Source organism: Talpa occidentalis, unplaced genomic scaffold, assembly GCF_014898055.3.
Source record: "Talpa occidentalis isolate TD23 unplaced genomic scaffold, MPIMG_talOcc4v2.1 talOcc4.7, whole genome shotgun sequence".
Classification (NCBI taxonomy): Eukaryota; Metazoa; Chordata; class Mammalia; order Eulipotyphla; family Talpidae; genus Talpa; species Talpa occidentalis.
Window position 1 is genome coordinate 95,934,195 of NW_023605083.1, and position 20,146 is coordinate 95,954,340.

Sequence of the window (20,146 nt, forward strand, 5' to 3'; positions counted from 1 at the left end):
AAAGTTCTGTTTTGCTTTAGTCTATTGGTATAAAAAATAGTATAAAAAATACATGACTTGTACCCAGTGTCATGTACACAGTGGCTGTCATCCTGTGGAATGACTCATTCCCTGAAAATGGTAGATATGTTCATTATCTTGATAATGAATGATGCTCTTTCATTTACAAAAATGAGTCCAAAAATACCAGGTTTCCTAAAAATAGCATCATCTATTAGCTTGCCTGTCTTTTTTGAAGATTAGCTGCATGGGTCAGTCTTGAATGCTCTGTTGAAGTATTTTGGGGAATGATGGAGATGCTTTCAGATGAGTGGAAAATTGGGCTAAGTGATTTCCATTGCTGCCTTCCAGTTCAAAGTGATGTTTTTCCTCCCCACCATGGTGTAGAACATTTTCTAGAATTTTATTCAATCTTTTTGTTCTTCAAGTAAATTTATAACCCCTAAATTTTAAGAACTTGAGCTGAATTTGTGTCCAGCACAGATCCCTTTCCTCAAAGGAGAGAGTTTTGTTTAGTGATAAACTAAACAGTTTATCACCTGTTTAGTAACCACAGTGTTTTTATTGATTATTTTAATTTACATGTAGGTGTGTGTGAGAGCATGTGAAAAGATTTATGTATGTATGTATGTATGTATTTTTTTCTCCTAGAAGGTTTCATGTCTTGAACTTTGCATCTAAGTCTTTCACTCACTGGGACTAGACTTTTGAGCATGGTGTTGGATAGAAACTCTTCTTTCTTTATTTTCCTCATATGGATGAACAATTGAGCCAGGACTAGGTCTTGAATTATTCATTTTCTTCTTCTCTTCACCCATCTGGGCTAGCACCCTGTCATGTCATTTTTCTGCATTTGTGTGGGTCTGTTCCGAGTGCTCTTCCTGTTCTCATGCCCAGCGTAAGCAATGATACAATGCTGTCTTAGATACTCTGACTTTGAGCAGTTTAAATACCTGATAGTGAAACTCTTAACTTTTCTGAAGGATAATCTTATTTTTTTCCTTAAATCTTTGTATTTCCATGTAAATTTTAGGTTCAGCTTGTTAAATTCATTTTTGAAAATCTTATTTGGACTTTTTTTTTAAAGATTTATTTATTTATGCATACAAGAGCTGGAGTACAGGCCAGAGATGCGGAGGGTAAGAGAACTCACCAGAGACAGAGGGGAACAGAACAGGCAGACTGATGAAATATACTGCTGAGGGGAGCAGCTGGCGAGACAGGAGAGGTCTGCTTCGCCGTGTAGGTTTCTCTCTGGCCAGCTGCAGAGGCTGCGGAGTGCTTCATAGTGCAGTGCTTAACCCCTTGCGCCACCAGGGAGACCCCCTTATTTGGACTTTTTATTGAAGTTGCATTGCTATGAAAAGAACTGATATCTTTACAAAAGTACTTCTTCTTCTACAGAGTATAATTTTCCATTTGTCTTTGTTAATACATTTTACTAATTTTTTCCTCCATAAAGATAACTGCCTATTTCTTGTCAAATTTATTCCTAGGTGAGTTTTTTTTTTTTTTGTATTATTTAAAAAACAAGGTTTTCTAAGTATTAACTGGTTATATTGATTTTGTTAGATTGATTTTATATTCATTTGCCTTTCTGAACTTTCATTATTTTTAACAATTTCTATAGGTGACTTTGGGTTTTATTTGTAAACAAACAGTCTTCAAATTATGTCAGTTCAGGTTCTTCCTCTATGTTTTTAAATCTTCTGTATCTAATTGAGCTAGTTAGAGGGTGATAGTAGGTACATTATCTTATTATAAAGGGGCTGTTTTTAACATCCCATTAAAAATAATGTTTTTCAGTTACTTTTTAAAAATCAAGTTAAAGATTTTCCTTGTGTTTTCTATCTCAACCAATGCTGACAAAATATTGAATTTTGTCGGCATCGGTCGAGATAATCATATTTGTCTTTGAATCTGAAATGTGATTATACTTGCAGGTTTCTGAAGAAAACTCAAGAGAAGAAAATGTTTTACTTACCATATTTTTGTTCACTGTATTCTTTCTTCCTTCCCGATATATCTGGGTTCTTAATTTTGTCTTCCCCCTCACTCCACAGAGAACTTCTTTTAGTATGTATTTAGGTGGATTTGTTGATTATAAATTTTCCTTTATCTGGGAGTGTTTTGATTTTTCCTTCAATCTTGAGGGATATTTTTATTGGATATAAGATTCTAGGTTGATAATTCTTTTCTTTCAGTACTTGAAAATGCCTTTTGCCAAATTTGGAGTTTTCAACCATTATTTCTCTGAATACTTTTTAAAGTCCTACCATCTTTTCATCTGTGACTCTTGATGACATAAATATTTAATCTTTTGTCATAGGCCCACGGATCCCTGAGGCTTTGCTTTTGTTTGTTTGGTTTATTTTTGCTCTGTTGCTCAGACTATAACGTTTCTATTGTGCTTTCTTTCAGTTTATTGATTATTTCCTCTGTCTGCGCCATTCTGCAGTTGAGCCCATCCCCTGGGATCTTTATTTAGATTATTGCATTTTTCAGCTCTAAAATGTTCATTTGATTCTTCTTTCTGTCTTCCATTTCCTTTCTGTGAATAGCTTTAATATATTTCAAATAATTACTCATTGAAGCATTTTTATAATGACTACTTTAAAGTCTTTCTCAGATACTTCTAACACCTCTGCCATCTTGATTTTGATGATAACTGATTGTCTTTTTTCATTCAATATAAGATTTTTCTGGTTCTTGGTATAATGAGTAAGTTTTTTACTGAAACTTGTATGTAGTGAGTCTTTGGATCTTATTAACCCTTTCTCTTTTTGCTGTCTTTCTCTGCTACTGCTCAGGCAGGGAAAAGAAAAAGTCTGCTTTAAGAAGTGGGAGTACAAGTCTTGGTTTCCCACGTGGCCTTCATTGATTTCCCCTTCCCCTAAGAGGGAACTATTCCTCATTTACTGCTAGTGAGAAGGGGAATTCTGGCTCCTTGCTAGACATTTATTGATACCTTCTTTGCTGGGAAGGATAGTAATGTCTTGTTATTGCTTTCTCCATGGCTTCCATTCATGCCATGGGAGAGGGTGGCCTTGTTATTGCTGTGTAGTCGTGAAGCCCTCACTTTCCCATGGGCCTCCTGTTATACCATCCTGATGAGAAGGGAGAGGGTTGTGTCATCACCACCAGGTAAGAATGGATGTCTAGATGACTCATATAGTTTCTATTGTTACTTTCCAGCAGTGATAATGTCCCAGCATCATATTCAACTTTCTGTAACACTGTTGCATTTGTGAGAAGTTTGATTGATGCCTTGTTCTATTCTGGTAGTAGTGTAAATTTGGGTGGTCTTTGCTGGTATGGTTGGAGTAGGACAACAATTTGTATGTGTGTGTGTATGTAGGGTGGTTTGGTTGCAGCGAGCAATGATTGTCTACAAATACTGTTAGACTCCACTTTCCTGATACTTTGTCTAAAGATACCAGATTTAGACATTTGCTTTTCAAGTTGCCAGATTCTTAAACTCAGAGTCTGAACTGTGTGAAGCAAGAAGTCTCTACCTTACCATCCCTTGGGTCTGGTAGTACTTGGCCAGTCTGCCTTCTCTATGCCTTTCAGAGTTTTGTTGGTTTTTTTTAATATAATTTTCTAAGGTTTGTTTCTACTTAGCGAGAGGAGGAAGTAAAATATGTTTATTCCATCTTTGTAAAAGTAGAAGTCTTCTCACTGTTTTTTTTTTTTTGAATCTATCATTGTTCTTGACTATTTCTTGCTTATGTTGCAATCTTTGATAATCTCAGTCATTAAAGTTCTCTGCACTCTGTATTACTTCTTATTTCTTTGTCCTTTAGTCTTAATCATTTGTTTCATGTGAATTGGAGCTTGTGTGTGTGAGAGAGAGAGAAGGAAGAGGGAGAGGGAGAGACTGTAATCCTATGTGAGATATCATTATGGAACCTATATCTGAAAATCTTGAGGCAGTGCATTGGGAGTGCTTTGCTCCAAAGATCTGCATTTTCCTCTGTTCTGAGACAAAGTTGCTAACAGGTTGGAACCCCTTTAGCCAGTGTTAAGTTCTTTCCCTGAATGTGTTAATCTCAAGTTCAAGTCGCTCCACTTCCTGGTGGGCCTAACACTTAGTTGCTGAATCTCAGAGGTATATCTGCATTTGTCACCAGGACTCAATGCTGTTTCTCTGACTGCTATTCATTGATCCCTAAATTTCTGTTATTTTAACTTACTTTGTTTTTGGGGGGAAGGGGCAAAGGGTATAGACAGGGCAACCTACTTTGTTTTTGAATTTTTAAAAAAGATTTATTTTTATTTATACAAGAACTGGGGTACAGGCCAGAGGTGCAAGAGGGTGAGAGGATTCACTAGAGACAGAGTGGGGGGCAGAACAGGCAGACAGACCGAAGACTGCTGAGGGTAGCAGTGGGAGAGGCAGGAGAGGTCTGCTGCGCCACATGGGTATCTCCCTGGCCAGCCAGCAATCGAACCTGTGCTGCAGAGGCTGCAGACAGCTTCACAGCGCAGCTCTCAACCTGCTGTGCCACCAGGGAGGCCCTGTTTTTGAATTTTAATTTAAAAATGCCTGGTCACAAAAGAGATGTGTTTGTTGTCCTTCATCCAGGTTCTTATCTGTAGCAAGAGACTCTTCAGAGTCTCTTGTTTGCCAGTTATTAAGGGCTCCCAGGAAATTTCAGTATTGTATGTATTTTTCTCTTACTAGAAATTTCTGCTGCGAATGCCTCTTTCTAGTCTCACCATAAGTGAAGAGGGTGGGGAATAGGTATGAGAATGTGTTCCTAGCTTTCTTATTGATTGTTTCTCAATTTTCTCTTTAGGGCAGAAAAGACTGAAGTTCTGAGTGAAGACCTTCTGCAGGTAAGGTGGTCGCTGGCCCATAGCTTATTAAACACCAAAGTACTGTCCTCTTACAATTAAGTCATTCCCAGTACTGTTTAAGCTGTTCAACTGTTCCTATTAAATCTATTTAGGAGCACAACTTTTTGTCTTTACAATAGAACCTTGTGTTTTGAGTGCCAGGTAGGTAAGATTTTCTTTGCAGACATTTCAAGTTGTTTTACTGTGCAGTCACCAGGTAGACCCAGAGTCTGTGATCACTCCCCTCCCATTATCCAGTATTGAATGTTAACTCCCAGAGTCTTTCCCATGACTGTGCACACCAAAGACTCCACTCTGACCTTTCCTCTCACTCCTGACACTCCCATTTCTGTATCTGCAGGTGGAGAAACGGCTGGAACTAGTGAAGCAGGTGTCCCACAGCACGCACAAGAAACTCACTGCTTGTCTTCAGGGCCAGCAAGGGGCAGAAGCTGACAAGCGTTCCGTAAGTGTTTTCCTAGCTCAACAGCTTCAGACTTGCCTATTGAGGACAGGGGGCCCCTCCACTTCTGAAGCTGTTTGGTGTGGCTGAATACAGCCATTTCTGTGTCTGAGAATCCACCTGTGGTGTGTTCCTGCAGAATGGTAGCTCTTCCAAATCTGCCTTCCTTTTAACACTGCTTGTAGCATCCTTCATCCTCACCAGGTACACAGCCCTCTCTGCTTGACTTGCCCAAACTCGGGTAACTGGGATGATAGCAGGGCATGCTGGAGAACTGACCATTAGAATAGCTTTAGCTTTTCTCTTAACCTTGCTTCAGCTCATTCAGAGGTTCCATTTGCTTCTGTAGTATCTTAAGACCTCAAAGAAAAAATTATACTGTGGCTTGCAGGTTACAAGTAACCTCCAAAGGCCCTTGAATTCTTTGTGCTATAATGAAACAATAAAGAAAGCCCGCTAAATAAAAGTGCTCCAATGTTTTTGTATATACTACCACTACTTAGTAGTTACAGATTTGTAAATGTGATCCCATTGAACAGCCCTGGGTAAAAGCAATCACTGAATGCTGGCTTCCCTTTTGACCCACTTACCCCTCAGCTCCACCAAAGATTAAAGGATATTTTAAATACTCACTTGGTTTTATTACAGAGGATATCCAATCTAGGGTGTTTTGTTTTTTCCTCCTTCCTTGACTTTACAATCTACATGTCTAGTGTCTGTCTGATTTCTTCTGACCTTGAGTCATTGTTGACTTCTTCATGGTGGTTTCCCTGAGTGCAGTCTTCCACTCCCACCCCACTTTATGTTAACCTCATGGATTGTTGAGTCCACTCAAGGAGAAAATAAAGGGTACAAAATGCCTCTTGAATCAAGAACTCCAAGAACTACATTATTTTAGGCTCTTACTGAAAGAGGAGCTAGCAGAGAAGTTGAGAATCGTACTGTGTACCCACCTACTTGTTCAAATCTAAATCCCAGACACCATCTTTTATTCTTCACTTTCATACCCCCCCCCCACCTGGCCTTTCCTACTGATTCTTCCTCCAAAGAATTTCCTTTTGCTTCCATGTTTACCCCTGAGTCCTTGAGGTTATCATGTCTTGCCTTAACAAAGTGGTTCCCATCAAGTCTTCACTGTGACCCCCAAAATTTCTCTGCAACAGCCTGAGTGAGTGTTTAAAATGCAAATCAGGGCCTCCCCTGGAGGCCCAGCTGTTGAGCGCTGTGATGCAAAGCTGCCCACAACCTCTGAGCACTGGTTCCATCCCTGGCCACAGGGTGAGGGTCCCACATGGCACGTAGAGCTCTCCTGCCGCCCACTGCTCCCCTCAGCAGTGTACTTCGTCAGTCTGCCTGTTCTGCTCTCCGCTTTGGCTCTGGTGAATTCTCTCACTATCCCGTGCTTCTGACTGTACCCAGTGCTTGTATAAATAAATAAATAAGTCTTTTTAAAAAAATAAAATAATGCAAATCACATGATGCCACTCTGCTGCTTAAACTCCACCAAAGGAGTCCCATTGTAGAATGAAGTCCAACCTCTTTGCCTTGCCCTGAGACCCTGGTATTTGTCCTTTACCTGCATCTCTGAGCTCAGCTCTTGGTCCGTTTCACCACAGTCTCATTTTTACAGCGGTACTTTTCATTATTGAACATTCCTTGCTCCTATCTATCTTGGGGTCTTTGCTTTGCTCTATCTTCTCTATGAAATGTTCTTACCCTTCAGGTAAGGTATAAACACAATTCTTATTATTTATTCTAGCTCAGGTATCACCTTCTCCTTGTGGTTTTCCCCTCAGTCATGTATTATTCTCTGAAATCGTTGTGACCATTCCTTTGCTCATGTCTCCATCACTGATCTGTGAGCCCATGGGAACAAGAATCTTGTCTCTTCATCATGACTATATTCTTAATTCCTAGAACAGAGCCCGCCACATACTAAAATTAAATTTGTATCGTGAAAGGATGGTTCATGCATACTTTGGGGCTCATACATCGGCAAACTATTTGAATCCTTCCTATTCTATACAGAAGCAATTTGGCATGAGTGGTTTTGAGTTTAAGCTCCAGGATTTAACTACTCAAAGTTGAAGCCCATCTCTGCTGCTTCCTAATTATACCTGATCTTGGGCAAGTCAATGACCTCCAAGTGCCTTATTTCTTCATTTGGAAATTGATAGTAACAGTAATGAATGCCAACCCAGTAAAGTAGTTTGAGAGTTCAGTGAAGTAATGCATGTAAATACATTGCACAATACTTAATGTAAACAAATACTGAAAAATATACTGTTGTTTTTTTGGTTCCACTGTTTGGCTGAAATAACCATTGGAAACTACTGAACCCTGAGCAACAAGTCTGGATCGTGTCTTATGGGAGGTGAACCACAGAAGAGCTAGTTTCCTGGACTTGGATTAAAGGATGATAGACAGTAGTTTTCAGAGATAGAGGAGGGGATTAGAGAGTGAGAGTGAGGGAGAGAGTGAAAGGTATGGGGAGAGCATGAGAAGGAGGGGAAAGAGGGAGTGAGAGAGTGTGTGTGTGTCTGGAAAGCAGAGTGGATATTAGAATAAGACTTTTTGTCTCTGAGTCATCCTACAAATTGATGCTGCTTATGCCCAAGATAATTTTAGAGAACAGTCATTTCAGACAAGTCAGATTGACTTCTTCCTAATCCTAGAACATTCTGTCTTCCCTTCCCTTGATTCTTAAGGTTCTATCAGTACTCTAGAATCAAGGAAAAGTTTATTTTAAATGGTTCTCTTTGACCTGGAAAATCATGGCCAGGAGTTTGCTAATCTTTATTCTTGGGCACTAGTAACCACCCGAATATTAGGTGATTATTGTGCAAGATCCCTGTCAGTGGAGATAAAGAAACTTCAGCACTTTTCAGATCTTTGGGCAATTGAAGCCTTCTAAGATTCAATATAAACAAGATATGAAAGAGCAAACAGGGAAAGAGCAAACAAACAACAAGGGAAAGAGCAAACAGTCATTAGGTTTGGTAAGATCAACATGGTGAGCTGCATCTGCTGAGTCCTCCACATTTCCTTTGTCTCAAAGAATTTCTTTAGACATAGAAATAATGTGTAGTCTTTTGTGGGTTATAGTTCATGAATTTCTACTGCCTTTAATTATAGATTGTTATTATCCCCTTTTTTGATGTGACATTATACCACCACTGTAGTTCATTTCTGTTTTTACATGGTGACTTCCTTCTACTGTCTTGATTCTTAAAGTATTTACAAATAAAAACTCACCATTAATTTCCACTGAGGTTTTTTCCCACTCCCTTGGAATTCAAACACTCAGTTTTCCTCAGCATCTCTCCTAGAGTGAATGCTTCCTTATGGGAGTCACGCATACCACAAGCACAGGCCCTAGTTAGTGACAGTTACACCTTCAGGAGAGGACTGGTTTAAATAAATATTGACAACTTCATTTAGTGATCTGTCATCTTTAAGGTAAGAAGTGAGGCAGCTCAACAACATATCATGATAGATAACACGAATGATATCTCTACATGAAAAGAAAAGCAGGGCGTAGAGGGGTATAGTATGCTAGCATTTGTAGGGTAATGTATCTACAAAAAATGGACACACATATACAACATATATAATTAGATCTGCTTAGACTATTATGGGAAGATACACAAAAAAGTGGTTGCCATTATGGGTTTCTGGTGAGGGAAATCAGGTGGTTGAGAGTTAAGGATAGGAGAGAGGCATTTTGCTCTAAGCCCTATAGAACTTTTAGAGTTTTTTCTTTTTTTTTTAAGGTTTATTTATTTATACAAGCACTGGGTACAGTCAGAAGCGCGGGAGGGTGAGAGAATTCACCAGAGCCAGAGCAGGGAGCAGAACAGGGAGAAGGACTGAAGTACACTGCTGAGGGGAGCAGCGGGCGGCAGGAGAGGTCTGTGCGCCATGTGGGACCCTCAGCTGGTGGCCAGGGATTGAACCGGCGCTCTAGTGGCTGCAACCCAGCGCTCAACCGCTGCACCACCGGGGAGGCCCATAGAACCTTTAGAGTTTTGTATCATATTTCCTACTTGAAAATGAATTACAGTTGACCCTTGAACATCATGGGGATTAGAAGTCGAAAATCCACGTCTAACTTTTGACTCCTAAAATGTAACTACTAATAGGCTGCTGTTGAAATTACTGATAACAAACAGCTGACTAATTTGTATTTTTGTATGTTATATGTATTTCATGCTATATTCTTATATTAAAATAAGCCAGAGAAAATGTTAAGAAAATCACAAGGAAGAGAAAGTGCATTTATGTATTTATTGAAAAAATGAGCATTTAAGTAGATCCATGTAGTTCAAAGCCATTATGCTTAGGGTAAGCTGTAATTCATCTTGGAGGATGGATGGATGGATGAATAGGTAAGTAGGTAGATAGATAGATATGGGATAAAGAGGTCATTCTCCTTGTTAAAAATCTGAAGAATAAGAAGGCAGTTGAAAGAAGAATAACTTTCTCATTTTGTGCTAATTTGTCTCTTTATGCTACCCTCCTAGCCACCTAAGAGCATCTCAAAATCATCAGTGGGGATGTTAAGTAACTTGAAAGGGTTAGAAAGTAATGTTGTCTTCCTGACTTAATATCACAACCCCTCTAGACATATCTCCCCAAACTGGTTATCCAATCTGAATTTTGAACAGACACTTGCCAGTTCCCTTACCATCCTCCCTCTAAGACTGATTAACCTCATGTCGTCAGTGGCAGTTGTTCTGTTGAACTTGACCTACACCCTTTAGTTACCCACAGATGCTGTTTGTGCTTCATTCTCTCCAGTATTAATTAAATTTCCTTTTTCCGTATATAGAGAAACTCTACTCACCTACAGGTAGATGCATTTCTGCAAAAGTTGCCAACTCCTGGGCTATTAGAAGTTTTAGGTGAAGTCCTCTCTCTTTTCTTGCTTCCTTGTTAGATTCTGAAAGATGATTTGGAAACCTGAGCTGCAGCCTTAAAGGGGGTCTTGGGACTTGGGATGCTCCACACAAATCAGAGTGGTGTTTCTGTGTGAGCTCATGGGTACCACAGTTGTACGATATGCTATTTGGGTGGAGCTTGTTCACTGATCGCTTTTTGAGATATTTTAGGAATTTTCAGATCAAAGACCTTTTCTCGAACCAGGTTATTCAACCTTGGCACTCTGGATGTTTTGGGTTGGTTAATTTTTTATTTCTGGGGACTATTTTGTGCATGTAGGATGTTTAGCACTATCCCTGGACTCTGCCAACTAAATGCCAGTATTGTTTTCCATGCTGTGACAGACAAAATCATCTGAAGAATTTGCCAGATGTCTTAAAGGGACAAAATCACCTCTTTGTGAAGATAATAAATATTATAGCTGCTCAATAATTTATTTTTTAACCATATTCGACAATTTAAAAAAATATTCTTTAACTTTTTTTTTAATGGTAATGTGGGAGGAAGATATTGTATCTTGTGCCTTTAATTAAGTGCCTGGAATCCTGTACCTAATAGCTTTGTAGAACAACTAGAAAGTGTTTAGATTTGGATGTTTTAATACTGACTTTCCTAGTCTAGTTTTTACGGAGAAGAATATTTCATTCTTTTTAAATGGAGTGGGAAGTTACCCCTGAATGAAAGTCATCTGACTCTCATGGAGTGGGCATGACTAAGGGCAGGAAGGGGCTAGATTTTTGACCTCTGGAGACCTTACCCACACAGGTGTTTTGGGCTCTTTCCACCTGGACTTATCTGGGAACCACCTGTACTTCCATTCTATATCATTCAAGGTCTTCCCTGGAAATACCTTAGAGCACACAGGGCTCTGTTCAAACCAGATTCTTAAATTCTAGTGGATGAAGCTCTAAAACCCTATCTGCACCTTATCTGCCTCCCCCCTCTGCAAGTGATCCCATTTAATGTGGTCATGCTCTTAAATAAGCCCTTCAGTGGCCTGCAGATGCCCTTAGAATACACTCCCTGTGTCTGCTGCTGGCTGCAAGGAACTGATCTGTATTCTTCTCCCACCACTCTCCCTGCCACTCACTGTGCTGCAGCCACATTGGCCTCCTTGGAACCTGGAGCTGGCCTTGTTAGTTCCTACCACAGGACCTTTGCACTTACAGTTGATTTTGCCTGGGATGTTCTTTCTCAAATCTTGAGACATGGTTGACTTATTCTCTTGCTTAAATATCACCTCTCTGAGAGGCCATCCCTTCCCTTTGCTCCATACCCCACCTCGGCCTACTCTGCTCATCATCCTGCTTTCTGTTGTCCACAGATCTTCCATCTATTTGAAGTAAGCTCTTTCATAGTGTCTGTTTATGTCTTCCTGAACTAGAATATAAGTTCCATGAGAACAGTATCTAGTCTCATTCATCACTGCTGTAGTGCCTGGGCAGGCAGTCCATAAATGCAGGACTAATAAGTGCATTATAGCCAAACCTCTTCATGTAATGATGCAGGAGACTTGACTGGATGTAGTTTGGTGACTTCCCATTCAAATAACTATCTGTGCGGCAGTGTGGACCGAAAGACCTAAGGATATGCTAGCCGTTTTCACCTTGTTATTTTCACCATGTGCCGGATGGTCTAGCCCAGTGAGGAGAGGGCTTGTCAGTACTTGTCAGGAAGGAGGGAATGAGCCATGGCTCACTCGTAGCAGCATCCTCCCTCCTTCTGGCCTTCCTTCCCTTTCTCCTGGCTGCCTTCCTATGTATTCAATATATAACACAGAATTTTCCATTTTAACTGTTTAAAAGTATGCAAGTCAGTGACATTTAGTACACTCACAGTGTTGTACAACTATCATCACCACTGAGTTCTAGAACATTTTCATCATCCCAAAAGGAAACCACATGTCCATTAAGCCACCACTCCCCATTTTCTCCTTCTCCCATCTCCCAGCAACCATTAATCTGCCTACATGGATTTGCTTTCTCTGGACATTTCTTGTAAATAGAATCACACCACATATGCTCTTTTGTGCCTGACTTATTTCACTAAGCACTGCATTTTCAATTCACCCATGTTGTAGATTGCATCAGGACTTCATTCCTTTCTGTGGTTGAATTATATCCATTTGTATGGACATACCACATTGTGCTTAATCCATTGATTGAGGGACATTTCAACGGTTTCCACCTTTTGGCTCTTAGTCATTAATGCTCCATTCCCATTCATGCACATTTTCACTTGGCCATCCGTTTTCTGTTATTTTGAGTGTACACCCAAGAATGGAATTGCTGAGCCATGTGGTGGTAATTTTAATTTACTGAAATACCACCAAACATTTCCACAGCCCTGCACCATTTTACATTTCTACCAGCAATGCATGAAGGCTCCCATTTCTCCACATGTGCACACATACTCATTTTCTGTTTTTTAAAAAAGTTATTAATATCATTATAGCCATCCTGGTGTGTGTGACTTTGAATTTCCCTAGTGACTAGTCATGTGAAGCATCCTTTCATGTGCTTGTTGTCTATTTGTATATTTTCTTTGCCATGTCCCTTCACTTTGATGCTTACTTTCTCTATCTTGCTAAATTGTATGTGGACACACTTCTCTTTCCTGATGCTAACCTCCCTTGTTTACAGAGTGGGACATGGCTGACTCTTTCTCTTGCTTCTGGTCGTGTCTTAAATATCACCCCTCAGTGATACTTCTTCGGCAAGGGCATTGGTTTTTGGAAATTAAAACACTGTTCAAATCTTTGTTAATGTAATTTTGAAATCTTACCTTTTTGTCTTTGCTGCTTTTCCATTTTATTTTAAAATGCAGAATGTAAATCTAGGCTTATTTTCCATATTGGCAAATTTAATTGTTTTAACTTGCTGAATTTTGACATCTCTGAGTATAACCTATCATTGTATCCTGTGAATTTGTAGACTTTAAGCATATTTGAAAGTGAGTTTGTTTTTTTGTTAATAGAGTATCTAGGCAAATACTTGACTTTTTGCTATTTTAGAGTAAGTAGATGACCCTTGAAGTAATTTTCATTGCGATACTTTTCCTCTTTTCAGAAAAAATTGCCTTTGACAACACTGGCTCAGTGTTTGATGGAAGGGTCAGCTATCCTGGGAGATGACACGCTTCTCGGGTAAGGTCACACCAGGCATGGGTTTGTGACAGATCTAGGTAAATCCTCATCCTTAAAAAGAGGTTTCGAACTGCTCAGGGAAGCACTGAGGACCCCTGAAGTCTGGCTGGTGACTGGGGTGAAGTGGAGAAGAAGAAAAGGTTGCTTGCTAGTTAGAAATCAGAAGTCATAATGTCTGTTCAGCAAGGCAATTCCCAAGTGGAGAAATTACCATAAAACTGTTGAAGGACAATTAAGTTCCCTAGGGCTCCAGCAGAAGCAAATATGAAACCTCTCAATGTCAGATGTCAGAACTTATGGGATTTCCAGAAGAACAACCCCTGCTGACTTTGAGCTCATAATAAAAACAGACTAAATATAGAATTGCCATGAGAGGGAACCAGCAGGCACAATCAGTAGGAGAATTAGTACCCTAGGAACTGAAAATAATAGAACAACCTGAAAGACAATATAAATATTTTTAAATGTAATTTAAAAATTAAATAAGAACCAAAATAGCCTTGACCAAAAAAAAAAAAAAAAAATCAAACAATGTATAAAAAATGGGCAGAATCAAAGAGAAACCAAATAGGACTTTAATTTTTTTTAATTATTAAAAAAGAAATTTAAATTCAGTTGAGATAAACTAGAATTTGCACGCAAACAGAGTCAGTGTACTTGAAAACAGATTTGAAGTCACTACCTGGAATGAACAGAATGAATTGCAAGAGTTAAGGATGTAGACATTAAATCCAGAAACATGGATGATAAAAGTGATTACATCATCAGCTACTCATAGTTCTTGAAAAGAAAAATAGAATAGAATAGAATAAAATAGAATACAAGTAGCAAGGTAGCTTGAAAGATTAGTGAGTGAGGTGTCCAAACAAATTTCTTTCCTCTCTATCCATTTTAGGTTCTTGGACTGGGATACCGAAAAGACAAAAAACAGATTAAATACACAAAAGACAGATTAACAAAACAAAGGCATACACTTTTTTGTTAACATATGCAGTTATTTGTGGGAGAACTCAGTGATGAGTAACTGGAAGGGGTGACCAGAATTTGGGCTTACCTGGCTTTTTTTTAACAAAAGAATAAGTGACTAGACAGAGGAAATGAAATTTGAGTTTCCAAGCCAGCAAATTTTATTGTAGGTAGGCAAATATATGGGCAAACTCCTAGAAGACAAGGTCAGTTAGTAAGGTTTGTGATTCCTCTGCAGCCCTCCCTTGACACATGAGGGGCTCTAGTCGTCTCTGCTTAATTTCTGTAAAGGAAGAGGAACCCTTACAGATGTATGTCCTGCTTTTAATCAAATAGGGGCGACCAGAGAGATTTTCTTGCATCTACTTCTTTTCATTTGCCGTCAGCTCAAAATAATCCTTATGCTAAAGTGGCATTTTTGGGGAGTGGCATATTCTACTACCCTTCAGTCTAAGGAAATATAAATAAATTTTGAATTTAAAAGTAGCAGTATAATAATGATTAATTTGGGGGGTGGTTAAAGCACAATGATATGAAAGTACTAGAAAATTTAACATGTAACATTGGAACCAGAATCATTTCTAGCTCTTGTATATTTTAAAAAGAGAATAAAGTAATTCCATTTAAAGTTAAGGGAAAGTGTGCATTTTAAGAAAGTAAGGGTAACCACAAAAAAGAATAGATACAGTGTATAATTTCAAAACTGGTAAAAGGAAGAAAGGAAAATGAATGAAATAGGAAAAAAAAAAACATAGAAGGCACTGAAAGAGAAAAAAATTAAACCAAGAAAAGCTTAAAAAGCTTAATAGAAAATGAAGGTAATAGCAATTACTGCATATGATTATGTAATCATGAGATGTTAATGGAATAAGCTGAGAGTCTTGGGTAGACAAACATGAAAGCCTGTTGTATGCCATTTCTAAAAACCTGAAATATAATGACACAGTAAGGTTGAAAGAAATGAGAAGGAAGACACCCAGGTGAAGATGACAGGCTGAACACACACATGTAATCATGTTCCCTTCCAAAATCCACTATAATAAAAGGATTTTTTTCTTAAAAGGCATAAACCCACAAAGACAGGAAAAACAGGAATGAAGAGAGAACAGCAACAAAATTCTGTGATCTGTAAAACCTATGATTGACTGGGAACTGACTTCTCAAGTCCCAGAAAGCCGTCTCCCAAGCCAGAAGTAATATAAAGCAGAGAGCTAACATGAGTCACACCATGAAATGCTAACAAGGCTCAAGAATTGACAGCACCAAGGATCTCTGGAATAGTGAGTCTTTGAGAGTTATGTGGTTATTAAAATCACAAATATGAGTTGAAAGCTAGTCAGGTCCCACTTGGATCACTCAACCCATCTCTTACCCATACCTCTATAAAAAAAGGATGAGAAATCTGAATGCTTCTATACTTGCCAAAAACAATAATGACAACTTGAAGATTACTGAGTAGTGCTTTCAAAATTCAGAAGAAATAGGATTCTTAGCATAGAATTTGATACCCAGCATATCTGTCAACATGAAGGGATTAGAGGATGTTATGACACCCAAGAACTCAGATATAGGCTTCCCACACCCTCTTTCTAAGGAAGCTAAAGTACAGTAAGCACATTGGTGAGGAACCAAGAGAGGTAGCATGATACAGGGAATTGGACCTCCAACCCATGTCAGGAGAGAGAATTCCAAGAAACAGTGAAGGAAAGTTGCAGGAAGGCAGCTGTGCTGGGGGTAGAAGGAAAGCTTATTCCAGATTGGCACAGGTCCAGGAGAGACTAATTCAAGAAGATTGAACTCATTTATAGCAAGTGCCATTCACTGTCTTAGACAAATTAGAAAAGTGACAGAGGTTTTGTGTTCAATCAGACCCACAGAAAACTAAACAAACAAGCCCAAACAAGGCAGTTATTAATTCCAGAGAGAACAAATAAATAGGAAAGGCCAATAATCATGATAACACTCTACCCAGTTTAACTCTGAGTCAAAATAAGTGTAAATACTAAAGATCTACCCATACAAATGAGTGACTGGGAGGGAAATATAAAGGTAGTTACTTTTCCATTTGCACAGTTGAGAGTCAATTGCTAATGCCTAAAATTATTTTTAAAATTAAAATGCACCATTAGAAATATGTAGCTGGTAGCAGAAGCAAATAAAAGACACATTAAAAAGGTGCAAAGATGAACCCATAATCTGGGACTTGACATTTACGGAAGATATGGAGAAAAATTGAGCCCACTCCATATCCACACACATATGTCCAAATATATAAAGAACTCCTACAAATAAATTCATATAAATAGATCTCAATACAAAAATAGCCAAAGAATATGAGTAGGCACTTCATGGAAGAAGTGCTCCAAGTGTGAAAAGATATTCAGCTTCACTGTAGTTAAGGAATACAAATTAAAACTAGAATTAGATGATATTTTGTATCTACCAAATTGGCAAAAAATTAAAACACCTGTGTATAGAACAATGGGAACTCTCATATGTGCTAATAAGTGAAAGTGGTATAATCATTTAAAAAGCAATTTGGGAATATCTCCCAAGGTTAAGGAATTTATGGCTTCTCTGCTTTGCACAGAAAAATTTCACATGTGCAAAAAAAAAAAGATAGTGTAAGCATATGTACTGCAGCACTGCATGTAATAGCTAAAAATTATTGACTAGGGGGAGGCTTGATAAATGGTGGTCTATTCATAGAATGGAATTCTATATAGCTGAGTGATCTAATTTTGCATGTAGCAAGATGAATGAGCCCCAAAGATAATGATAAATTTAAAGGGGTGCAATAGAAGGCTAGGTGCAGGGTGAAATAATTAATATAAACTTGTTAACTAGGTGAAGCAGCAATATTATACATATGTATGTGAGCACAATTGTATACAGTAAAAGTATAAAAAATATGGGCAGGAAAGGTACATACTAACTGTAGAATAACAGCTAACTCCTCTCATACTTTCATTGGTTTGTGAAACTTTTTATGTGAGTTTCAGTTTACCATGGAACCATGCAAAGGTGGGGATGTATGACGTATGAACTGCATATATACTGTTCAGAGGAAATGAGTATTTTTGAAATATTATAGCCTCTCATCTAGGACTATGGCATGACTTTCTACTCATTTAGGTCTTTTATTTGATTGCTACTAATAAACTATTGGAATGTTTTTTCCTTTCCAACTTTTTATGGATAATTAACTACTCATCATGTGTTAAATAAGTTTTTCTGACTTAGGAGAAAGCGTTTTCATCCTATTAGAGACTATTGAAATAGTTCCTTGTGTGTGTTTGAAGAGATTGGATTGATATGTATTGGTAGTAGCCAGTTCCTCCAGTGCTTAGAGAGGAGCTGGAAGCACCTGGCTGGTGCTTAGGACTTAGCATGTGTGAGACTGTTCACATATCTTTTCTGTTTCTCCACATGTCCCTTTTACCCCAGCACACAGTACGTGTTCAGCATCATTTAAAATTGTAATTTCAGAAATGAAAAGGAATGCAACAAATTGGTCAATGGGATATTCTAGAAACAACCACTTTAATACTGTCTCGTGAAAGTTTGCCCAGCCAGGAGGTGATGAAAGCAAGACTGGTGACATCCTTCTTGCCAGGGTACTCAGTGTGGCTTTTTCTTCTTCTGTTTTAGGAAGATGCTGAAACTTTGTGGAGAGACGGAGGACAAGCTAGCCCAGGAGCTGATTCATTTTGAACTCCAAGTCGAGAGAGATGTGATTGAGCCCCTGTTTTTGCTGGCTGAGGTAAGGACTAGAAATGAGGCAAGGCCTAAGTGAACAGGATGGGAAGGACAGGACAGTCATTTAGTCATTCTACTTCCACTTGTGTTATTGTTTCTGTCCTTCCCTCGACTCTGTGACTCTGTTTTTCTTTAGGGATTTTTACTGTCCAACTTCATGGTCAAGACTATCCTATTTAACAGCACTTTCAGTTTTATGCTCTTTTCAGTTTTACCCTCGTCTTCCACCCTCACTTGTTGGCGTTTCAGAGGCTGGAGAGACAAAGCTCTCAGCAATGCCTCCTTTCCCACCAGAGTCCCACCGCAGCCTCCACCTCTGCCTTCTACCTGTCTCAAGTCTTCAGTAAAATGAACAGTGGCCCTTCCTCATGAGGAATGGGGGGACTTGTGTCCGAAAGACTCTGAGAAGCCCTTGAAGTTCATGTTTATATATAGGTTCATCCTCTTAGACTTTAAAGAGCACTAGTGAAAATGATAAATCTGAATGTCTATGTGTTGATTTTGTTAGCGTTAACCGAGTTAAATCTCAAAAATGAGAACAGAAATGATTGGGGAGCTATATCTGCCCTGAATTCTAGATCTCCTTCATGCTAAATCTAACCAGCACTTCCCATAGAACTCCCTGCCATAATAGAAATATTCTACTTGTAGTCTGGTAGCCGGTAGCTACCTGAGGCTATTGAACTCTATAGTTAGTGCAACTGAGGAAGAGAATTTTTTATTTTATTTCCTTTTTGTGCATAGGAACTGAACGTGGCATAGCCAAATGGCTCAAGTCTACCTTATTGCCCTAGACCATGTCTGGTTTCCTTTTCGCCCACCCTCAGCACCTGCACATCCCCTGTGCTATTTCTAGGACAAGTATATGGATAAATAATTACCAATGTGCCTAAACATATTCAAGGAGAATATTCTAGATATGGTGTTTGGCGTAGATCAGTCTAGACTTCTCAGATGCCATACCAGGTCATAGCCCAGCTTAAAGCATGGATGAGTGACCATCTGTTCTTCATAAAGGGGACCTAGGGTTCCAGCCAAAGCTAGAAGCAAACCCAAGGGGCAAGTCTAGAGACTTGGGTTGCTGAGACTGGCTTGTAGGAGCAAGATGCTCCCACGTGATATGCTGGTGTGGCCTCTGGGCTCTATGATCATGCCAGGACACCAGGAACTGTCATCCCTCTCCTTCCTATTGATAGGAACTCTGCACCTTGCTCAGAAGAGTGAACAGAAAGCATTTCACAGAACATTGGATCATCCTCACAATTTTTTCTCTCTATAAAAGTTGCAGCCTGAGATGACTTTGGTTCAATTTATGACCAATTTTCCTTTAAAATTCTCACATCCTGCCCCACTTTTGCTGGGCCAGGAACCAAAATCCTGCACTGGAATGTTAAGTCATTTTTAGAAATAAAAGTATAAAAAGAACATCTATATACAACCACTATGGATGAATTTCTTGTGACTGAGAAAAGCCGTAGTGATGTTTATTCATTATTTACTTGGGGAAAAAAAAACTTTTGTTTCTATAAAAATATTTCCTAATTGCATTACCCATAGAATCTCAGATCTCCTGAGACCAGTGCTCTTTGTCTTTCTGTGATTTGTTTTGAATTAGGTCCCTGTGTCAGCTCTTAACTGCTCAACTCCCAGCATTTCTCCTAACTTTGGGCTCCTGTGTGTTCCGTAGAGAGCCCCTGTTTTCTGGAGTGAGACTAGGCATGAGCTGGGTCTTTGTGATCAGGGAGGACTAAATCCTGAGAGGGTCTGGACTGGTGGAGGAACTGGCAGAAGCTCAGTAAAGAAAGAACAGAGTTAATGCAGGAAAAGGAATCAAGAATTTCATCTGAAAATAGAACTAGGGGACCTCTAGCAAACTTGTTAGTAGTTCTGTAAGAATTTATCTTAAGCTTCAACTCACCTGTGTCTTTTTTCTCCTGTAACAACAGGTAGAAATCCCAAATATTCAAAAACAGAGGAAACATTTAGCAAAGTTGGTGCTGGACATGGATTCTTCACGAACAAGGTACGGT

At 39.0% G+C, this 20,146-nt stretch overlaps 1 protein-coding gene across 4 annotated transcripts in view; it reads left to right on the forward strand.

Annotated features, from left to right (window-relative positions):
- ARHGAP44 (Rho GTPase activating protein 44) overlaps positions 1-20,146 on the forward strand; it is a 146,872-nt gene that overhangs the window by 75,975 nt on the left and 50,751 nt on the right. For 3 of the 4 annotated variants that reach the window (XM_054689774.1, XM_037494784.2, XM_037494783.2), the window contains exons 2-6: positions 4,803-4,842; positions 5,204-5,308; positions 13,315-13,391; positions 18,009-18,120; positions 20,063-20,139. In XM_054689774.1, coding sequence (XP_054545749.1) covers positions 4,803-4,842; positions 5,204-5,308; positions 13,315-13,391; positions 18,009-18,120; positions 20,063-20,139 — 411 coding nt within the window. Of the gene's footprint in view, positions 1-4,802; positions 4,843-5,203; positions 5,309-13,314; positions 13,392-18,008; positions 18,121-20,062; positions 20,140-20,146 lie in introns of those variants that run through there. The other variant, XM_037494785.2, reaches the window with a different exon arrangement.